This window comes from Struthio camelus, chromosome 3 (assembly GCF_040807025.1).
Source record: "Struthio camelus isolate bStrCam1 chromosome 3, bStrCam1.hap1, whole genome shotgun sequence".
Classification (NCBI taxonomy): domain Eukaryota; kingdom Metazoa; phylum Chordata; class Aves; order Struthioniformes; family Struthionidae; genus Struthio; species Struthio camelus.
This window is the reverse complement of record NC_090944.1, coordinates 61436119-61456251: the sequence shown is the minus strand read 5'-3', so window position 1 is coordinate 61456251 and position 20133 is coordinate 61436119. Positions and strand designations below refer to the sequence as shown.

The following is a 20133-nucleotide window of genomic DNA, read 5'->3' as shown; positions in this document are numbered from 1 at the left end:
CCCTTCCCACCCCAGCAGGGAGGCCCCCTCCTCCTGAGAGTGGTATACAGCTCTCTCTTTTCCAGTACAGTACTCCACAGACCACTGTTCAGAAGCAAGCAGTAAAAATACTCCTCTGCACTTTCTCTGAATCAAGCACACCACACATCCCCAAATCCAATTGCCTTCAAATGCCGTGTTTTCCTCAGACACCCAGGATAATATGCCTCTTCAACTCTTCCCTGCTCCCAATCACTACCCAGACTGTGAGGCTGTGGTTTCACAAACAGCTGAGTCATGTAAGAGCTTGCTGCCATCAGAAGGCAGTTTAGCTCCTGCCTTTTCTCACCTCCCGCCATGCTCCCAGCTGCACAGTCTTGCCCCCTTCAGTGTACCAGCCCTGGAGCACATCAGACTCATTATCTCCTTATCCCAAGAGCAAACTCTTTGAGCTTTTGGTTTCAGGGAGGGGTTTTTCCCAGATCAGTGAGATGGGCCCACAGCGGTACCAGAGCTCATGCAAGGTGTCAGGGCTGTGCAGCTGAGAGCCAGGGTGAAGAAGTGAGCAGAACCCTCTCCTGTTTCAGTGGCAGTGAGCTGTTAGACTGGCTCTCTTTATCTCATGTCACCACAGCCTCAGTTAACCTTCCTCAGGCCCCAGTCTCTGGTACCCTCCCACTGGAGAGAAAAAACAGCAGATTACCTGCTTATATAGGCTCGTTACAGGGATTACTGAAATTCCCGTCAAGGTTGACTGCAGCTGGTAAGCAGAGATAGCAAAGAATGGCATATGCTTGTGCCCCTTAAGAGCACCACAGTTTAGTGAATGTTGGGTATTAAATCGAGTATTGTACATTAACTGGTATATACATACTCAGAACGCTCTTCCATCTTACGTTTACTTCAAGCTAAAACATATCTTCACATATACACATCCAAGCTCTGGGAATAAACAATACTTTTCTTAGACATTTACTTCAGTGAGATTTCTTTTTGGTGGACTTTATATGTAAGAATGACTTTCCTGATTAACCAGTCCTTATATTTTATAGAGAGAAAATTAAAAATACAGTAAAATAGTACCTGAATAAAAACACACATTAAAATTCATAAAATGCTACCATTCAGTTTATTTCTCTTTAATATATACCTAAAGCTAATCAAACACAGCAGTGCTCGTGGAGGATTTTCTTCCTCAAAGTTTCCTTTTCAGGCCTCAAAGAGGCATGTTTTGCATCTGCAGGAACGAGATTCTAAAGAAAAACATTACTGATCCAGAGGATACTTGCAGAGTCAGGAGACAGTACAGAATAACGCAAGTTTCCTTGCTCCCAGTAACAACATGGACCTTGACATTACCATTCCATATGCACCAAAGATAGCCTATATCTGATTCATAGTATTACACCTCCACATTCATTTTTAAGGTCCTGGTGTTCAAGAGAAGGAAAATGCCTATGCAGAAATTTTCCCAAAATTCAGTTTGGGTTCTTGAAAGTCATAGCTCTAGAGCAGAAAACCCCTTACAAAAATCTGGGAAAAACCTAAAAATTCTGAGGTTTGTTGTTAGATTGTCCATTTGCACTTTTAATATTTTCAGTTGTCATAACTATCTCACTTCTGTGGAAAACCAAAAAATAAAATGAGCACTGACTTTAAGGAGAGTATACTTCTTTGATACCTCCAAGGCTTTGATTATAGTGTTCTCATAGCCCTGATTTAGATCAGAGTGGGGGCTACAATAACTACACTGTTATTACATCAAGGGATACACTGAAGTTTGTCATTTGCAAGACGACACAAGAAAGATTCCACCTTCAAGTTGAAATACTAAACTGCTTCAAAACAGAATATATTTAATTAGAATCTCTGGCCCCAGTACCTCTAATTTCTAAAGACCTGTAGAGATCTCTCACAGCTGAAGGTTCTGATGAAACTGTCTTCTTCCTGAGGGATCTAGAGTATGAACAATAGCCTGAAAAGGAAAAGGAAAGATCAAGAGTTAAAGGTCTGATGGTAATTCCCCAGAAAGCCAACAATTCCAAGTAAAAAAAAAACCCTTCATATGTGAACTAAGCCCCTGATATAAATCAAAGAATAACATTAGTTCAAATTCCAGTGTATTCTCCCTACAGCAGCATGTGGCCTAAATAGTTAAATGACTGTCATTAAAAAGATGCTGTAAGCACAGCACATGTATTTAAGTTGTGATGTGCATTTGGCTCTTGTTGTTATTAGGATTTGAGGGTATTCACTGGTTCACAGCAGTCCATGTCAACTCATTTCCTCTCAATAACACAGTAACTTACTCCTGCAACTAAATTGTGTTTTGAAGCTGCTGTATGCTATTACTGTATTACATCAACAATAAAAAAAGTTACGGATAAAATGAGCATAAGAACATAAGACCGTTGATTAAATGGTTAACATAAGACAAAAATTCTCTGAAGACAACTGACCAGATTCATGCATTTATACATTATCAGGAGCTTCAACTATAACGAAACAGATGCTCAAGGTGCGCTCATTTCTTTTAGACAGTTGAGCTGCCTATCACTTTCATTAAACTTCTGAGCGCATACACCAAGCCAAACCAATAATTACACATCCACTTCCTGCCCATGAGCCTCCTTTGGAAACTAAAAAACGTTCCCATATGAATATCTGAATTGCATCTCTGATTCAGAATGCCTCTAAGCTCAAGGAGAACGATGAGTTTACATCACATCCCATCACAGATCTCTTAATAGCACCTTGAAAGCCAAAGCATGGGATTTCTTGCTGCAATACAACGTTCAACAGAGCAAACCCCATAAAGATGCGTATTCACAGGGCACAGAGCACAAAAACTTCAGCTAACTAAAAGAACAAGCAGAAAGCATGGCAAACTGAAAGAATAAAGAAAGCCATAGACACGCAGTAGAATTAAGAGTATTTTCTAGACTTTAATTTAAGCTTTAAGTGCTTATAAGCAATGTTTTGCTGCCTTTAGCCTAAATTAGGCCAAAAAAAGGTGTCGGGGAAGACTACAAAAAAATGACCATAGGCAACAAGCATAGAAACAGTTTCACATCTAGCAGCTAGAAAAGACCACAGCTTACAGATGCAGAGCAGTTCAGGTAACCACAGGGAACAAAATTAAGCTACAGGTTAGATCTGGTCTGTCCAGAGAGCTGAGAAACTACTATCTGCTTTCCTGATTAATATTCATGTAGTTTGACACTGAAGAGTCATTTATAAAAGTAGTGCTAAGGGCAAAGGCAGTATTCATGGTGAGGTTTCCACCTGCCCATACTGAGGGCATTGCTCCTTCACGACTTGGAAGGTGACAGTCATTAGTTACCGTCATTAGTGTTTCTCAACAGCCTACAATGCACAAACTTTCAGAAATAAGATTCTTTTCTGTCTAGTAAGTTTTTAAAAACTAGCCTAGACACGTTATTATATGTAATATTTATAATGCATTATTATTGTTGTGTTTGCTGTTAGTTAATATTTTCAAGAAAGTTCTTTAAAATCAGTCATTTGCATAACTTTGTTTTTCTGGACACTTACAACTGATCTCTACAGGTTCCCAGGTCGTGTCCGGGAGTCAGCACTGGTTTCTCTAGAGTAAATAAAGGATTAAGATACACTGAACTTAAGATTTTTATTAAGAATTTCACTGAGCAAATTTTGTTTGCATACCTGCACTACAAATAATATATTTGGAAAAAATACATTTTACTAAATAGTTTTGGCCATAAGAGCTTATGAATTGAATGAAAACTTTTGTTCTCCTACTGGAAGTGGAAATGTCTTTGTCACAAGAGAGTTCTCTGCAAGAGAAGGCTTCACATACTGCACATTATTTACATCGTTTTGCAGCACATCTATGCTATGGACCAGTCTTACCATGCTGAGAGTGTAGTATCTCTACATTCCTCTCATCTCCCATTTTTAGTGCTAGAGTTGCTATGTCAGATACACAGGAGAAAGCACCCACTTCTACTGTGGATAGCAATTTGCACAAGAAGTCAGTCATGAAGCAGAGCCTGGTGAAAGATGTAACTTGTAGGCCTGATGAAGAGGTATATCATTACAGCTTTTCTACACACCCACTTTTTCATGTTAAAGTTAATTTATATTTTCATACAATCTGGCACACTGCACACCACCATTCAACAGCATATTTGGGGAAAAAGTGTATTTTATTACACATTTGTTTAAATAAAAGCCATCAAAGTTGATGAACTGGACCATATGTAAGTATTTCTGTTCTGCCACAGGAAGATTTCAGCTCTTCGCCCTGTTTCCCCTATCTGGGCTTTAACAGAGACTTTTCAAGTCCTAGCAGGTTCACTCTCAAGACTAGAACGAGCCTCCGAGCATTTCACCATATCCACTGCCCTTCTTGCCCTGCTGTTTTAATACGCCCATCATCTCTGGCCCAAGCAAGCAACAGAAACCTTGCTGCCGCCTCAGCTGCTCTCAGTACACACTTATTCTTAAACCAAGGCCTTGAATTCCTTCGAAGCAGTCGTGGCCCCTAAGATAAACAGCCAAACGCTGCCCCGGCAGACCGGCGGCCACAGCACGCCCCCGTTTGAACCCGCCCGCCTGGCACCAGGCCCGCGCTGGCCAAGGCTGAGCCCCACCCCGTGGGCGCCCCCCCCCGCCCGCCACCCTCTGCATGGAATATTCCATTCGCGGCTGGGAAGTGGCGAGCGCCGGCAGGGTGGAACGTTCCACAGCGGGAGGGAGGCGGGGGAGGGCTCGGCTTCCGAGCGGCGGGCCGTTGGAAGAGCCCGCCCGCGGGGAGGGCGCGGCTTCCGGGCGGCGAGTTCGAAGGAGGAGGAGGCGGCGGCGGTCATGGCGCAGTCCGTGGTGGTGCAGGGTAAGGGGGCCGCGGCGCACGCAGCCCGGCGCACCCTCTGCCCTGCCTGACCGGCATCTCCCTTCCCTTTACAGTGGGCCAATGCGGGAACCAGGTGGGCTGCCGCTTCTGGGACCTGGCGCTGCGGGAGCACGCGGCCGTTAACAAGGTAACGGCACCGCTTCCCCCGCCCCCCGGGGGGAGGGGCGCCCCTCGCCTCCTGCGCAGTAACGGCTCGCGGTGTTGGTTCGGTGAAATCAAGGCCGCTTCGTTACGAGCCAAACTGCCCGCAGGGTTTTATGCAGCTCAGCTAACGAGCTCTGATGCAATTTGGCTTTCTGCAGTCTTTGCCAGCTGGGAAAGCCCTGGCTGTGTCCCGAAAGGCAGAGATTGCCAGGTGCGAGACAACCTGTGAAGGGAGAGGGCTGTTTTTAAAACAGGATCCTTGTCTTGCAGCGCGGTGTCCTTGACAATAAAGCCAAAAAGCAGTCACACCCAAACCCACCTTTCGTTTCCGTGCTAGCACATGCCGTGCGGTGAAGTGGGTTGGGCTGAGCAGCTTGGAAAAAAAAATGCACTCCTCTTGCCATACTATGAGTATACTCTTTCCTGGTAAATTCCACGTGTTAACAAAGATAATGCTGAGTAGTCCTTTTGGAAGCTTTCAGAAAGGCAGTGGATGAAGTTCATACACGTGTGGAGAGTCCCTTAGTTCTAGTGTTGTAGGCAGCATTGAGCTCCAGGCTCTGCCTCGTAAGGTCTCCCAGGCCGTGGCAAATGGTCTGTAAAACCATATTACTATGAAGGTGTATAAACTTCTCGGGTCTCTTTTAGTTTTAGGGTCACACCATCCATTAGCTCTCGGGTTGGGAATCACTGATACAGTGTAACAGGCTGTTCTTTCTACTGGACTTCATGGACCTTGATAGAATGGGCATGAAATTGTCTCAGTGTTGTACCGCTGGTGAACTGAGTCAGCTAAACAGCAGTATTTTAATAGCTGCATTGGGAGCTGCAGTAGAATCATATGTCTTTAGATATGAAGAAAATATATTTGTTTAATCTTCTGCTGAAAACTTCATTTCCTAATTAGATCTGCCTATAAATCTTTAACATCAAGTTGGTGTTTCAATGAAGTACTGTTTCTCTAGTGCTGATTAGAGCTGTTTAGGTTGAATTTAAAGGTTGGCCTTGTTTTGAGTGAGAAGGTTTAACAGATGACCTCCGGAGGTTCCTTCCAACCTAAGCTACTCTATGAACAAGCCCTGAGAATATCTGATGTTGCAAGTCTTGATTTTATGTCGTGTTGTTTATTTTTAGAAGGGAGTTTATGATGAAGCATTAAGCAGTTTCTTTAGGAACGTGGATACCAGGTAAGTTTTATCAAGAGGCTCATTTTGAGTTTAACACAGTAGATCAACAGTTCTAGTCTTTGCTCTTAACCTAAATTAAAGTTCTTTGTTTCAGATCATATTTAGTTTGTGCTTAAAAAAAAAAGATTTTGCTTTTTAGTCGTCTTTTCAGAACATTATCTGTCCCTTTCCAATTTTAACTGTTTTGAATGTATTCAATTTTACTTTTACCTTCCTCCCATCTGAAAAATGGACAGTGAAGATATGATAGCTTTTGCAATTGCCAGTCATGTTTAGATTGCAAGCTCTCTGACTACTGTATTAGCGGCGTTTATTGGAGAGTAGTATGAGGAATTATATATAAAGTAACCTGAAAAGATTATGTCAGTTTTTAAATCCCTTTTATCTGACTAGTTTGTTACACAAAGACTGGCAGCTAAGGTTTTGTTTTGGTTTTTTTTTAAGGTTATCAAGTTCACGCCTTAAGAGCATTCAGTTGTCTTTTTTCTGTCCAATTACAAAAATCCTTGCAGTTTGTTTAAAGGAATAAAACAGTCGGCCACCTGGATATTGCTGCGCATTGTAATTGATTACGAAACATTTGACTAGCCTCTCTTTATTTCCATAATATGGCAAGGCTGCAGTGCGGCATGCAATTTTAATTAAAATGGTACAGAAATAATATTTATTTAGTCTCAATTCTTAACTTTTTGAAAGAAGAAGCAAGTGCATTGGGATTTATCATTGCTGTTCCCTGTGAGTAGTTCCTGCAACATCTTTTTTATCAAGAATATTTGGTTTTAATTATGTATATGAGAATATTTGGTCTTTAACTATGTATGTGTTTTTATACATGGCCAGATGAAACCACCAAATTTTAATTTGGCCGGTTGGCTGCAATGTAAACATCCCTTTTATGTATGTAAGGAGGAAGGATTCATCTCATCTCACTGAATACTGCAGAAGTTTCAGGCAGTGTTCCTCCAGCTGGGAGAGAGAAGACTGAATGTTCAAATCCCATCTTTTTTAGGGTCTGTTCATATTCATAGTGAAGTAATTCCCGTTTTTGAGTGTAGCTTTGAACCATAACTTAAAGGAGAGTGGTTTAGTACTTTCTCGCTTATGGGGTTTGAGTCTTTTGTTGTTGTGGTGGGTTTTATTTTAACTTTTTCAAAAAGAACTAGGTCACCTTGAAGGTCATTGCAGGCATAGAACTGATGCCATAAAAATGACAGACTTCAGTCTTCTGTGCTATGCCATACTGCTCTTCAGAATAATCCAGATGGGTTATCCAGTCTGAAGCAGCTATAAACAACATTCTTGCAGAACCAGAGAGACTCTTTTTCTCATATAGTGATTAATAAACTGTGTAACACTGAGAATGTGTTTATGTTCGTTCTTCTGTGATGTGTCTACGGAGGAATTTACAAATAATCCCGTCACTGAATTAACGAGGGAGCTGAACATCCACACTTTTAACCCTGATGTTGATTTCAGTGGGGAGATAATTTGGCTGCGAGAAAGTTGTTTAATAGAAAGACAGTTTTGTCTGTTTCTTAAAGTAAAAAATGCATTTAGGTCTGTAATCTTGGTCAGAGTTGGCACTTAATGGATTGCTGAAATGACTTCTTTTCACGCTTCAGTAACTGCACTATGCATTTCTCTCTCCTTCCCTTTCCTTTCCCATCAGAGAATATAAAGACTCTTCAGCTGGCATCTTGATTTGTTGGTACATGTTGTAAAGGCTTGTGCTTTTTGAGTTTAAAAGCTTATTGCTTCAATCTGTAAGAGTTATCAACCCGGTGATCATTACTCTTAACAGATGGTCCACGTGGGCCTGTTTGAAGATGGAAAGTTATACTTCCTGTGTGTAACAGACATCTAGATTTGCTCATGTGCTGCAGGAACATACATCATCTTTGGTAGATGCTGCTGCTAGTATTAGTTTTGTAGAAACCAGGGATTAGAGCATTCAAGAAAGGGAAAGCCTGAAAGCCTTCTCTAATAATATCAATAACGGCCAGAAGGCCACCTTGCTCAAATAGAGCTGAAAGCAAAATATTTTACACTACCTCCATCAAGCTGGTTGTGTAGTGAAAGCTATTAAAAGTAACTTAGAGATCAGGCACAATAATTACCCAAATGCATAGCGAGTTTGCGTGCAACAATCAAGCATGCTGATGAGTCCACCTCTGGTAGAATTGTATAAAACAGTTTTTGTATATGAGCATTCTTGTTGTGGTAAACTTAGGTATGCAGAACACGTAAAACAATCTCCTAAATGTAAAAGAAGTTGTCGTACCGTAATAGCATGCAGTTTGCATTACAAACAGCAAAGACTGGTAGTCATAGGCAACCTAATAAACAATGTATGGTTTTGTAGGCAGAAATATATGTTTTAAATACACTTTTAACAATTTGACCGGTTTATAAAAACACATAACGGTATAAAAATAACATAATAACATTATAAAAACATATAGTGCATAAAATAAATAAAAAAACCACACTTGTTAAGTCACATAAAGGCACACACATCTACATAAACAAACACACTCCATTTGTCAAAAATAAAATAAGTGTATCTAGGAGATATGTAGGGACTCTAGAGAATTCAGGAATTTTTTCCAAGCAATTGAGTCAAAGTAAGTTATTGAATGTGACAGGCTGTCATGGAAGACCACAAAAGACAACAGCTGGAGAAAGGTAGAGATTTTTTTTTTTCCCTTCTTTGTTGGGTTTGTTAGTCCTTGAAGAGAAATAGAACTTCTCTTGCTGGATTTGCTGATGCTGTAGGACTCTCATAAGGAGTTACATAGGCTAGAGTAATCAGCATGAATACTGGAGGATGCTATGAGCTGCTCAGCTAATGGAAAGTGTTTGGAGAGCTGCTAGGAGTGAGAAGGTAGAAACTCCTTGAGGATTCCAGTACAGTCCTGTACTGTCTCTCTTCCGCTTGTTCCTACTGGACTGAGTGCTGTAGGGAATTTCATCGGAGGTTTTGGAATGTTTTTGTGGTTGAATGTAAAACAGTCTAAGAAATACTTCAAGTTTTGTGTGATCTGAGGATTGACCTGCACCCAAATTAGGTAAGTTGAGGGGAAAATTAGAGCCATCTTCCCTGCCTTTTTTTCCTGTGTTGGTATAGTTTAGCCAGACCTGAATATCTCATTCTGTGAGTGCAGAGGCACCACAGTTCATTATGAAAAAAGTATGTGATGGAATATGATGCATAGCCCCCCAGACTGGTGCAGTATAACCAATCCAAGAAAAAAAGAAAATAAAACTGTGTCAGCCCAGCATAATTTCTGAACTCATACATCTCAATGGCAAAATAAGTCAAGCAAAGTGCTCTGCTCATGCAGTTATACTGCTTTCATGTCCTGAGGAGTAGCATAGTGCTATGCTACCCCTATTGAAAATCCAGTGGTGCTACTTGGTGCACTATGTTCCATTATATGATGCAGACATACCACATGCTAGGTAAAAATGCTTTTGGCAATGCTTGCAGACTTACTACAGAGCGGAGGCTGTATCTGAGAGTAAGCCTTCAATGCTTATCTTTTCAGCTTCCTGATGAAGTACTGCTCAGGATATTTCTCGCTGAGATTGGATCCTATAATTGCTTTCTTTTACAGCCCTCCTGAGATCTTTCCTAGCAGTGTTTTATGTTCAGTGTTTCTGTTTATATTGTAACAGTCCTCTGAACTGAAAAGATTAAGGATGGAATTTGATTCTAGTATTTATTGCCTTATTTCCTAGTATGGTTTTGAGTTCGGATTTTTTTTTTTTTTCCTAGAAGTGGTGGAGATGGTCGTGATATTTCTAAAGGAAAAATCTGCTCTTTAAAAGCACGAGTAAGGCAATCTATAAAGGTCATTCCTTTACATCACATATTTATGTCTGACAGTGTAGGAGTTTTCGTAAGGTTCTTATAAATGAACATACTTTCAAAAAGTATTTTGAATAATAAAACTTCTAACAATAGGTCTTTTGCTACAATGGAGTAATGCAGTTTGCAGCCACTCTTCCTGAATAATTCAAAGTATAATTTAATAAAATGATTGTGGATATTACAAAGAGAATTTTTGAATTTGTTTAAAGGGCAACCTCTTTAAGCCACTTCTGTTTCTTACGTGATTAAGAAGCAACAAAGCTTGAAATATAAAAACAGTTTAAATTCCTTACTCTGCAGTACTGGGGCAAAGTATTTTTAAAAATTTAACAAAACTGAAATGTATGAAATGCTGTCCTACTGAATGACTTCTAGCAAAGCAGTCAAGATGAATTTTGCTAATTGATCTCTTAGTTAACTACAACTGTAAAACAAGACCCTCTGGAACATAGTAGAAACGACGTGTGTTTTATCTTGTAAATAATTTTATATTTCTTTGTCTGATTATTTCAAACTGTGGCTTACTGACTGAATTTTAATTCTTTCTTTTCTCAAAGGCACTCTTGATTGACATGGAGGAGGGTGTGGTAAATGAAATTCTTCAGGGACCGTTGAGAGATGTGTTTGATAGCAAGCAGCTTATCACAGACGTTTCTGGATCAGGAAACAACTGGTCAGAGCAAATTCTTCCTAACTCTTCAGAACGGATTTCTAGCAATAATTAGATGGCAGTTGAAAGGGAAAATGATAATAGTAGCATTCTGGTTCATTCTACTGCACCTGGGGAGCTGCAACATATTGCTTGTCAACTTTAGAGTTACTGTTGCCTGGAGGAAGGCTTTGAAAACCATTTTACAGAAGGATAATTCTGCTGATACATCATTTTGTCTATTTTTCTTCCTGTTTTTGGCACTTTTTTTTTTTTTAAGAACGTAGTTTATATTTTTGTTTCTGTGTTGTTCACTGCTCTGTTGAAGCCATAATCTAGTTTGGGACTGTGCAATTAGGGTAGAAAAAGAAACTAGTTATATGAACAAATGCACTTCTGATTTCTAAGCACCACAGATTCCAGCTCTGTGCATGTGAGGTTCGCTACTAAAAAGAGAAATTCAGGAAACAGGTGAATAACATAATGAATTCCAAATTTTCAGAGACATTAATCTCTAGTAATGTTCAGTGCACTACAGACTGGGAAGCAAATTATCCGCAAATATACCAGAAGAGAGACCAATACAGGAAATAAAGCATTCCATAAGCTCACCATCTAACAGGAAAGTATGTTGAAAATGATCTGTTTGGGTTTTTTTAATTAGTAGTAAGAGCTGACTTGCATAATACTCAAATGAAGATCAGTACCCCTATTACATATGGATGTCCCCTTTGTTAAGGGGTACATAACGTTCATTTGATGATAACAATTTTGGATAAAATTTGATCATCTGACATGGGTATTTATTTTCCTCTAATACAAAATAATAGGGCAAGCTCCAAAGTTGTGAACTTGGTGCTGCTTGCATCCTCAATATTAAAACCATTTCCCAACTTTCCTATCCCGTGGTGTAGTCACAGCTTTGCAGCTCTCCCAAATCAGGAGTTGCACCTGCTCTCGACTATTAAGCAATAGCATATAAAATCTCAAATAGGAGGAGGTGGAGTGAAAAAACTGGAAGACGATTGTTAGGGAGGTTTCTAAGTACTTTTCTTACTTTCAGGGCTGTAGGTCACAAGGTATACGGCTGTCAGCACCGGGAAAACATTGTGGAAAAGCTGAGGAAAACTGCAGAACATTGTGACTGTCTACAGTGTTTTTTTATAATTCATTCTATGGGCGGTGGTAAGTAATTGTATGGTTAGTATGATTGCACCAGCCACAGGTGAAAAGAAAAAAACTAGATCTTGAAAAGAAGATCAGTGTAATAATCTCCATCATGCAGAATAAAAAACCGTTAACATGGTCCAGTTAAGTGGACTTGGAATTATTTTTTACTTGTTAGAACACTGAGGGGGTCTAATTGTGAACTAAAGTAAGCACAGTCAAAACAGAACAAAAGTACAATTTATATTATATTTATAAGACAAGACAGAGTGGATGCATCTAGACAGGTGGCAAATGCAAGGAAACACTGCGGTGATACTGACCAAAAGAAGGGGCAGTGGCCTCAGAACACTGGCATCATTGCCATAATCGAGTTATTCTTAATTGTAGTCAGAGAGTTTTCAGGAAGGGTTTGAAGGAGGCTTCTGACGTTGTTTAACTTGTTTTCCTGTCGTTATTCCACACAATTTTCTTGAATCCAGTCTAACTACTTTGTTAATAAATCTGAAGGGAGGGTCTTTTGCGATGACAACTTTACTATTGCTGTCTTATCACTAAGGCTTTCTCCCCAGAAACGTGGACAAATCAAGTGGCTTGACATTGAGCGTGTATTATAAATGGTTGTGATGTGGAAATAGACACTGCAAATAGCTCTAAATATGACAAAGAGTTTTGTCAAAGGTCTTTTTTCTGGTCAACTACTTAATTTGAGAGATTCTGCAGATATTCTTGCCGTTATTGCAGAAAATTGCTGCATTGTTGATAGATGAAATTGTCAGCTGCTGAGGTTCGGTTAGCTGTCCAAGACAAGAACCTACAATTTAAGGCTCAGACTTGAACTTAGTGTTGATGAGGAAGAAATCTCAGTGGGAAAGTAAATTTAAAGACTTGTCTGAAGAAGAGTTAGTTCAATGTTTTTTAAACACGTATTTTCTTTCAAAATTCAATTTTTTTTTTTAAATAAATTAAAAGACCAGGTCAGGGAAAATTTGGTTACCTGGACAGATACATGTTTTAGGACTTCTTGGTTTGCAGAAATTTTTGAGATTATGCATTTCATCCTCTCTGGTATGGGAAATACTTTTTTCACTTGGGTTTTTCCAAGACAGAAAAATAATTTTCTGCCTAAACTTATGTGCCAATAGCCTCCACAGTCTGCTGAGTACTTCAGAAAATTTTCATGTATATGATTGAAAAGTTATGTTTCCAGCATGTGAGACGTAAAAGGTTTCCCATGTTCTTCCAAGCATTATCTTTTCTCATTCTGTCTTCTCATTCATAACTATTTTTAGGGACAGGATCTGGTCTTGGAACTTTTGTACTGAATTTGCTTGAGGATGAATTCCCAGAAGTATATAGATTTGTTACTTCAGTTTATCCCTCTGGTGAAGATGATGTTATTACTTCTCCATATAATAGCGTTCTGGCTATGAAGGAGCTTAATGACCATGCAGACTGTGTGCTACCAATAGAGAATGAAGTAAGAAATAATATTCTATTTCTGTCAATTTCTTTTTAATAAACTGCATATAGGAAGTGCTTCTTCCTTCTGTGTATTGATTTTAGGATCAAGTCTTAAAAAGCATCATTTCATTTTTTAAAATGATAATTGAACTCCTAAATCACTTGCAGGCTTTTGAAATGAATCTGACTATCACTTAAAAGTCGCTCTGTTCCTTCCATCTTCGAAAAAAAATATCGCTCTTCCACCCTCAAAAGTCGTCAGAGTTAATTGTTTTCATGTCTCTTTGAAGGTAAACAGTGAAATGCTCCTATTTACTGAGGACAAGAATCATAAAAATCATTCTAGCAATTGATTTGTGTGTAGCATTAGTACAATGCTGCAAGGGAAATGAATAACGCATGCCAAATTCAAGTAGACTTGACTTTACTGGTAAGGGATATGGGCATCATAGATGTACCTGGCCACATAAACAACTACTAAACGACATTTGAATCCAACTTCGACTTTCTTGAATTGCTTTTTGGTTAGAAGAAAGCTAGAGAAAGTGAAATATATTTAAATAATATATTTTTACTTCCACAGGAATTACAAGAATTTGAAATGTCCTTTTTAGAAGATAAGGTTTTGGAATATTTGAATAGAATTCAGACTTCTTTCTGAGTTAAGCTGTATGTAAGTTTGTGACATGTACAGGAACAAACATTTAGAAACACTTCAGTCAATTGGAATTGGTCACAAGTTGTACTTACATGTATCATAGCACAGTCTTTTAACTAGAACTACCATGTCTTAGTTTTTCTTTGAGTTTTAAGATTATTTGAAATAAAAAATGGAGGTGCTGAATTTGAGAACTCTGTGCCCAAGACGTCTTGTATGATTCCTGGTTTTATTTTTCTCTCAAAGTCTTTGTTTGATATAGTTAATAAAATTCATCAGATGATCAGTTCTGGAAAGCTAGGAACAATTGTGAAGCAAAACAGCTTGGTAACATCAAGTACAGGCAGTACAAAAACTGTACAGGAGAAGCCATTTGATGCCATGAATAACATCATAGCCAACTTGCTGCTGAACCTAACAAGGTAAAGTTACAGGTTTTTGCGCTGTAAAAGTAGTGTTGCTGGAGGCAGAATGCCTACATTACCTCAAATAACATTGATTATTTTCAAATTGATGTTAGTCTCCTCTTTTTAAGAATTAATGATTAAGCCTTGAAGTATAAGAAGGTATTCAGATGTCAGTGGTGTTGCTGTAGCCGTGATAGCCTAAGAACTTCTGTCTGTAGGCAGAAGCATGTTGTCCTTCAGTAACACTGGATGGAGACCATAGAGATTAGCCTTCCTAGGCCTTCCTACGCCAATTAAATCCTTTTACAAATGTCATCTCCTAAATCAAATGTCAGCTCCTAAATCATCCACTGCTGCAAGAAACTCCTGGTGAAATATACCTTCAGAGTTTTGGTCAACTTTTCTTAAAGAGTTTGTCAGAAATGTTTGGAGCCACATGTTTTATTACACCTATGTATTAAAACTGGCTTCAAGCAGTTGTGTCAGCATATTGAAAAACACTGCTAAAGACTACAGCCCATACGCATAAGGTCTCAGTCTTGATGCTTAATTGTTCTGTTGTGAGAAGTGCAAGGAAATGAGAAATGGCAGTGTTCTGCCTGATATAGTTAAACAGTTTGGCATTTCCTGAAAGGATATTCTTGAACTCTGTTGTTTCCCTGTTTCATTATAGAGAACAACTGAAAAGTAGATAATGTTTACGATACATAAGTCATTTACTTAAATAGTTTTTAAACGGCTCTGTTGATTTTTCAGCTCTGCTAGGTTTGAGGGTTCGCTTAACATGGATCTTAATGAAATCAGCATGAATTTGGTTCCCTTTCCTCGACTTCATTACCTGGTTTCAAGCTTGACTCCTCTGTATACTTTGGCTGATGTTAATGTACCTTCTAGAAGGTAAGAAGAAGAGGTTGTTACGGAATTAGCAAACTGTCTACGTTTGAAGTTTCATTTTTAATTCTTCTATAGTTTCCATTAAAAAAATTCATTGTATAGCAAAAGTAAGGCTAGAAGTTCTGGAAGTCTGAAAGGGAGGAGTTAATTGATTTTAAAAGCCCGCCATATATTCAGATTTGTCCTGCTGATTTTTGAGAACATTCTCTGTCCCATTTCCCTAACTGTGGGTCATGTTCCCATCCCTTCACAAGCACTTCTTGTGACCTCCAGGAGATGTTAGCACCTGAAAGTGGATTGTTGAGCTACATCAGCACAACATGGCTGATAACAGAGTGATGAGGGAAGGAAAATGAAGGAAAAAAAACCCACAAATGAATTGGTATTTGCTTTTTAAGATCATACCTCTGTCATGTTTAAGTTAGCAAGCTTAAAATGTGTTTTTATTAGCTCTGCTGGGAAATGCCTTTATTACTAGGTTGATAGAACCCACCACAAGTTAAGTTACACTTTGCAGTTCACTCGCAAAGTGCTACAAAGACAAACAAGGAATTAAACAAGACTCCTTGGGAAGTAAGGGCATCTTGCTTTGTTCATGACATGCAGTGAGCCTCTTTAACAGCTTATTGTAACAATCGAAAGGGACACGTTTTGCTTCACCTTTTATCTTTCCTCCTCGCAGTTTCTTTTTTCGAGCCACTGGTTCCTTCTGCTGATGCTTGTCAAGTTTTCTGTAAGATGATTTAGCCCACTGACATGGCAGAAAAAATAACCCATTAAAACAAGTTTCTCCTGTTTTAGAGAGCAAGATAGGTCAGAAAAAAGTCCAAACAGTGATAGAGGCAGCTAAGGGTAAGTGATGGGAGTAGGCAAACAAGTGGAGAAGAGGGTGAGACTGCCCTCTTTCTGTGACAGTAAGTTGTAGCGATCAGTTCAACGTCTTTCCCGAAACCATACGCCGAGGAGGCAACACAGTGCTAGAGGGAGAATAGCAGACTATGAGGAAATGCATAGTCAGTGGTATTTTGGAATGAGGTGGGAAGAATAGTACGTTTGTCTCTCTCTCTTTTTTTTTTTTTTTTTACAGGCAGATTGTTGGGAGAAGTGATTTGAAAAAAAAAATAGAGCTGAGAGATGCAGAGAACTTGGAACAAATAAAAAGAATGGCTTAGATGCTATGGGTCCACAGAGACCTAATGGGATTTGCTTGAGGAGATAAGAGAAGAAGAATATAGTCTGCTGTGTCATCTTTTAAAGAAGGCATACAGGATAAAATTAGAACCAAAATTAACCAAAATTAATGCAGTGATATGGTTCATTGCTCCTTTGAGACAGGAAAGCAGAGCAGGCAGATGATCAGTTCTGGGCAGCAGCACTTTGGTATTTTCTTGTCAGATCCTCCACGAGTAGTGAAATTGCCTGCTCAAATTGGCATGTAACCAGAACCTCAGGTAGTTAAATCCACCTGAATATTTTAATAGTTTGTAACATTGACCTACTTTCCTTATTAATAGTCTCTTTTAATCTGCCAACTTCTCTGACTTCAGACTCAACACTGGGTTGTAACATGAGGGAGAATAGAGATGGTCTACTTCTAAAAAAAATTCTAATACCACATGGAGAAATAAAGGTTTGAATCTTTTTTTCTGTCATTCACTATCCCAGTTTAAATGTACCTTTATTTTCAGAACTTTATGAACCTTTTAATCTCTGAAGGTGGGAGTTCTGAAGGACTTTTGTAGCCTGCTTTAATAAAAGTAGATAACTCTGCTTTCTCTTGACCCAGGTTGGATCAGATGTTTTCAGATGCTTTTAGTAGAGATCATCAGCTAATTCAAGCAGATCCAAAGCATAGTCTGTACCTTGCCTGTGCACTCCTCGTTCGAGGAAACGTGCAGGTTTCAGATCTTCGCAGAAATATTGAAAGGTTTGTAATGCTGCACAAAGTACTCATGGTATTTATTATAGAAGCTGTTGTCAGTTGTCTACGGTGCTCTCGCTTTTCACCTGAAGAGTTTCAACACCAAATCAGTTTGCTCAACAAATATTTTTTTCTTAATTTCAGAAGAGAAGAAAATGTAAATAATTTACTTTAGTTAGCATAATAGATACAGCCTTCTTGGAAATAAAGGGAGCTGACTAGATGTCCCTGAGCTGCTCCTCCCATCCTCTGAAAGCCCAGCCTTCCCCAGATCGCCTGCCATTGTGGAATATTGGAAGAATGGGCTCTGTAGTAGAAATTTGTTTTTTCTGAATGGAAGCCAGCTCTTTTTCATGCGGGTAGGGAGCCCTTATTTTGACGACCTTGTGTTGTTAGCACTTTGTTGCTACCTGTTACACTATTGTAGTAGATTACAACAGGAAGGGCAGACAGGTTTCTCATGCAGAATGAAGTTTACATGCAGACAGGGGCGCATGAAGAAGATTTCTAAGAATCAAAAACATTTTACCTACACCTAAACTGTAGGTAGACAGACTGTTCCTGCACACTATTTATCTGCCCCTTCCATGAGACTTCAGAGTGTTTGCAGACCCTTTTATAGAAATCGGTGCCTTGTAACTTTGCTTTTCAAAAATTGGTACATTAAATTAACAAAACAAAATTGGTATTTGCAATTTAAATTTAAAATGCATAAACAGTTTTAGTCTGAAGCCTAGAGTGTATTATGCAGAATGCGTTATAACTGGCTTTCTCTGAAAGCTTAAAGGTCAACCTTTGGAGACTGTTTGTTAGCAAAGGAAACTTAGGTTTTGTGTTCTTTACATTCTATATATATCTGCAAACTTCTGAATCACAGGTTGAAGCCATCCCTGCACTTTGTCTCCTGGAATCAAGAGGGATGGAAAACTGGCTTGTGTTCAGTACCTCCTGTGGGCCATTCCCACTCGCTTCTGGCTTTAGCAAACAACACCTGTGTGAAACCGACTCTTATGGAACTCAAAGACAGGTTCATGAGGCTCTACAAGAAAAAGGTATGGCTCTGTCGTTATTGTAGCATTCATAGCCACTAAGCATTACTGTCTTACGTTATTGGGAAACAAATTGTAGTTTCACGAAGAGACTACTTAAAAGTGACAGCCCAACCCAGCTTGTGACACCCATCAAGGAATCATTTCAACAGCTGCTGTTTAAAAGCAGACCATTTATTTACCTGTACTTACGAGACAATACACTTATTTTCCTCAGCAGTGAGAGGGTATCTGACAGATCTACCTACCACTTTGTTTGAGTGTCCCCCAAAAGACAGAATATGAAAAGTTCCATGTGTAAGAAAACAGTAATACCAACTGCAATTCCATAGAGGATTGTTACTAAAGTTGCCAAATATATTAGGAAGGGATGTCATGAAACCAGTCTTTAAATGTACTTTCTACAGTGCTTTGCGCTACCCTCTTTGGTGCAGGCTAAATGATGGTTCCTGATCCAAATGAATTAAGTTAGGTACTAAGAAAAGATTAAAGCTGAATTCGTTACTCTCATAGGCTCATCTTCACCATTATCTGCATATAGACGGGATGGAGCAAAGCTGTTTCTCTGAAGCCTTATCATCTTTGTCTGACCTAATAGAAGAGTATAATGAACTGGATGCCACAAAAGGTGGGCCTAGAATAGAGCCATCAAGACTGAAGATAGCTGTGTAAAGAAGGAAGAACTGTTATTTTTCTTTTTTTCCCCTAAGCATTTCATCCACTTCAGTTGACCAGAATGACTTGCAGAGTGCCTACATCTTGTCATTCTAAAAAAGGACTGGGACAACTGCCTCAGCTCTCTGGGGTGGGGGGGAGTAATATTAAGTGATGGGCCCCCCCTGCAAGAAAGATTCAAAAGTGTATTGCTTGCCAGCACCTAATTATGGAGGAACTCAGTAGAGAGCTGTCATACTAACTGTAAAGTTAACATACCACACGCTGTAAGGAGGAGAAGGAAGAAAGGTTGTAGCAGCCCAAAATGTAGTTCTTAAAGTCGTCTTAAACCTTGAACTTAAAATAAACTACAGGCAGGCCCTGCTTCAAAGAAGGATCACCATTACTAGTTTATTAATTTTTTTAACAAGTAACTATGAAGAGAAGGAGAACCCATATGCTGTTTTCAAAGATGAAAGCAAACCTCTAAATTTTGCAGCATACTCATGTGTCATTTTAGAATGCTCTAAACAGTGTTCGTAGTTTTATATTTTTGCTTCCTTGTACTTAGCTATGATTAGCTGTATTAGAGCATTCTTAGTTGAGATCAAAAGCGGCAATATCAGAAAACTCAAGAAAATGCATGTTTTTTCAAATATTATAATTGGAATATTAATTAACATTATTTTAATGATACGTGTTCAAGAAAGCGGAGTTGCACTTGATAATGAATTAATACACTATGCTTCTGAGTGAAACAAGCACTTATAATGAAGACTGTTTGGAGAACAAAGATTACATGGTTAAAAAAGAATGCAAGTTAAATAGATGCTTTAATGTATATAATTATTGGGGTAAGCTGACTTTTCTATGACAGTAAGAACTTTCAGAAAATAAAATGTACAGCTATTTCCAGTTGCTTGCCAGCTTTGACTGTCTTAAAACAGCAGGAGAGCAGTAAACTGTTTCAGATCAGAATGGACCAATAAAATGAATTCTTAAAGTTTGAGTGGGTGTATAAGTAAGCACAATTTTCAGTGTATGAGGCCAGAAGTATTCAATAAAACATTGTGGTAACAGTTGCTGATGACTATTTTTAAAATGCTTTCTTTTAAAAAATGCTATTTCCTTGATATTTTGCAGTTCTGTTATCTGTAGGTGTCCCCTTCTTTGTTCCTTTGCAAGTGCA

At 38.9% G+C, this 20133-nt stretch overlaps 1 protein-coding gene across 2 annotated transcripts; it reads left to right on the top strand.

The window, feature by feature from the left end:
* The first annotated feature begins 4714 nt into the window (after positions 1-4714).
* Positions 4715-20026, top strand: TUBE1 (tubulin epsilon 1). Of its 2 annotated transcripts, XM_068938082.1 has the most exons (12): positions 4715-4855; positions 4930-5003; positions 6155-6207; positions 9986-10043; positions 10639-10754; positions 11794-11915; positions 13190-13377; positions 14266-14441; positions 15183-15323; positions 17107-17247; positions 18119-18293; positions 18804-20026. In XM_068938082.1, exons 1-12 carry the CDS (start codon positions 4831-4833, stop codon positions 18960-18962), a joined length of 1428 nt encoding a protein of 475 aa, XP_068794183.1. In that variant the 5' UTR covers positions 4715-4830; the 3' UTR covers positions 18963-20026. The 2 variants fall into 2 exon arrangements, with proteins under 2 accessions (XP_068794183.1, XP_068794186.1); XM_068938085.1 differs by lacking the exon at positions 9986-10043 and having other exon boundaries at positions 4725-4855.
* Positions 20027-20133: the final 107 nt, after the last annotated feature.

Excerpts from the sequence above, each read along its gene's own strand:
- TUBE1 (XM_068938082.1), top strand. The coding sequence starts at position 4,831 with ATGGCGCAGTCCGTGGTGGTGCAGG. Across the intron at positions 4,856-4,929 it reads GCAGTCCGTGGTGGTGCAGG|TGGGCCAATGCGGGAACCAG; the intron begins GTAAGGGGGCCG and ends TTCCCTTTACAG. Across the intron at positions 10,755-11,793 it reads TCTGGATCAGGAAACAACTG|GGCTGTAGGTCACAAGGTAT; the intron begins GTCAGAGCAAAT and ends TCTTACTTTCAG.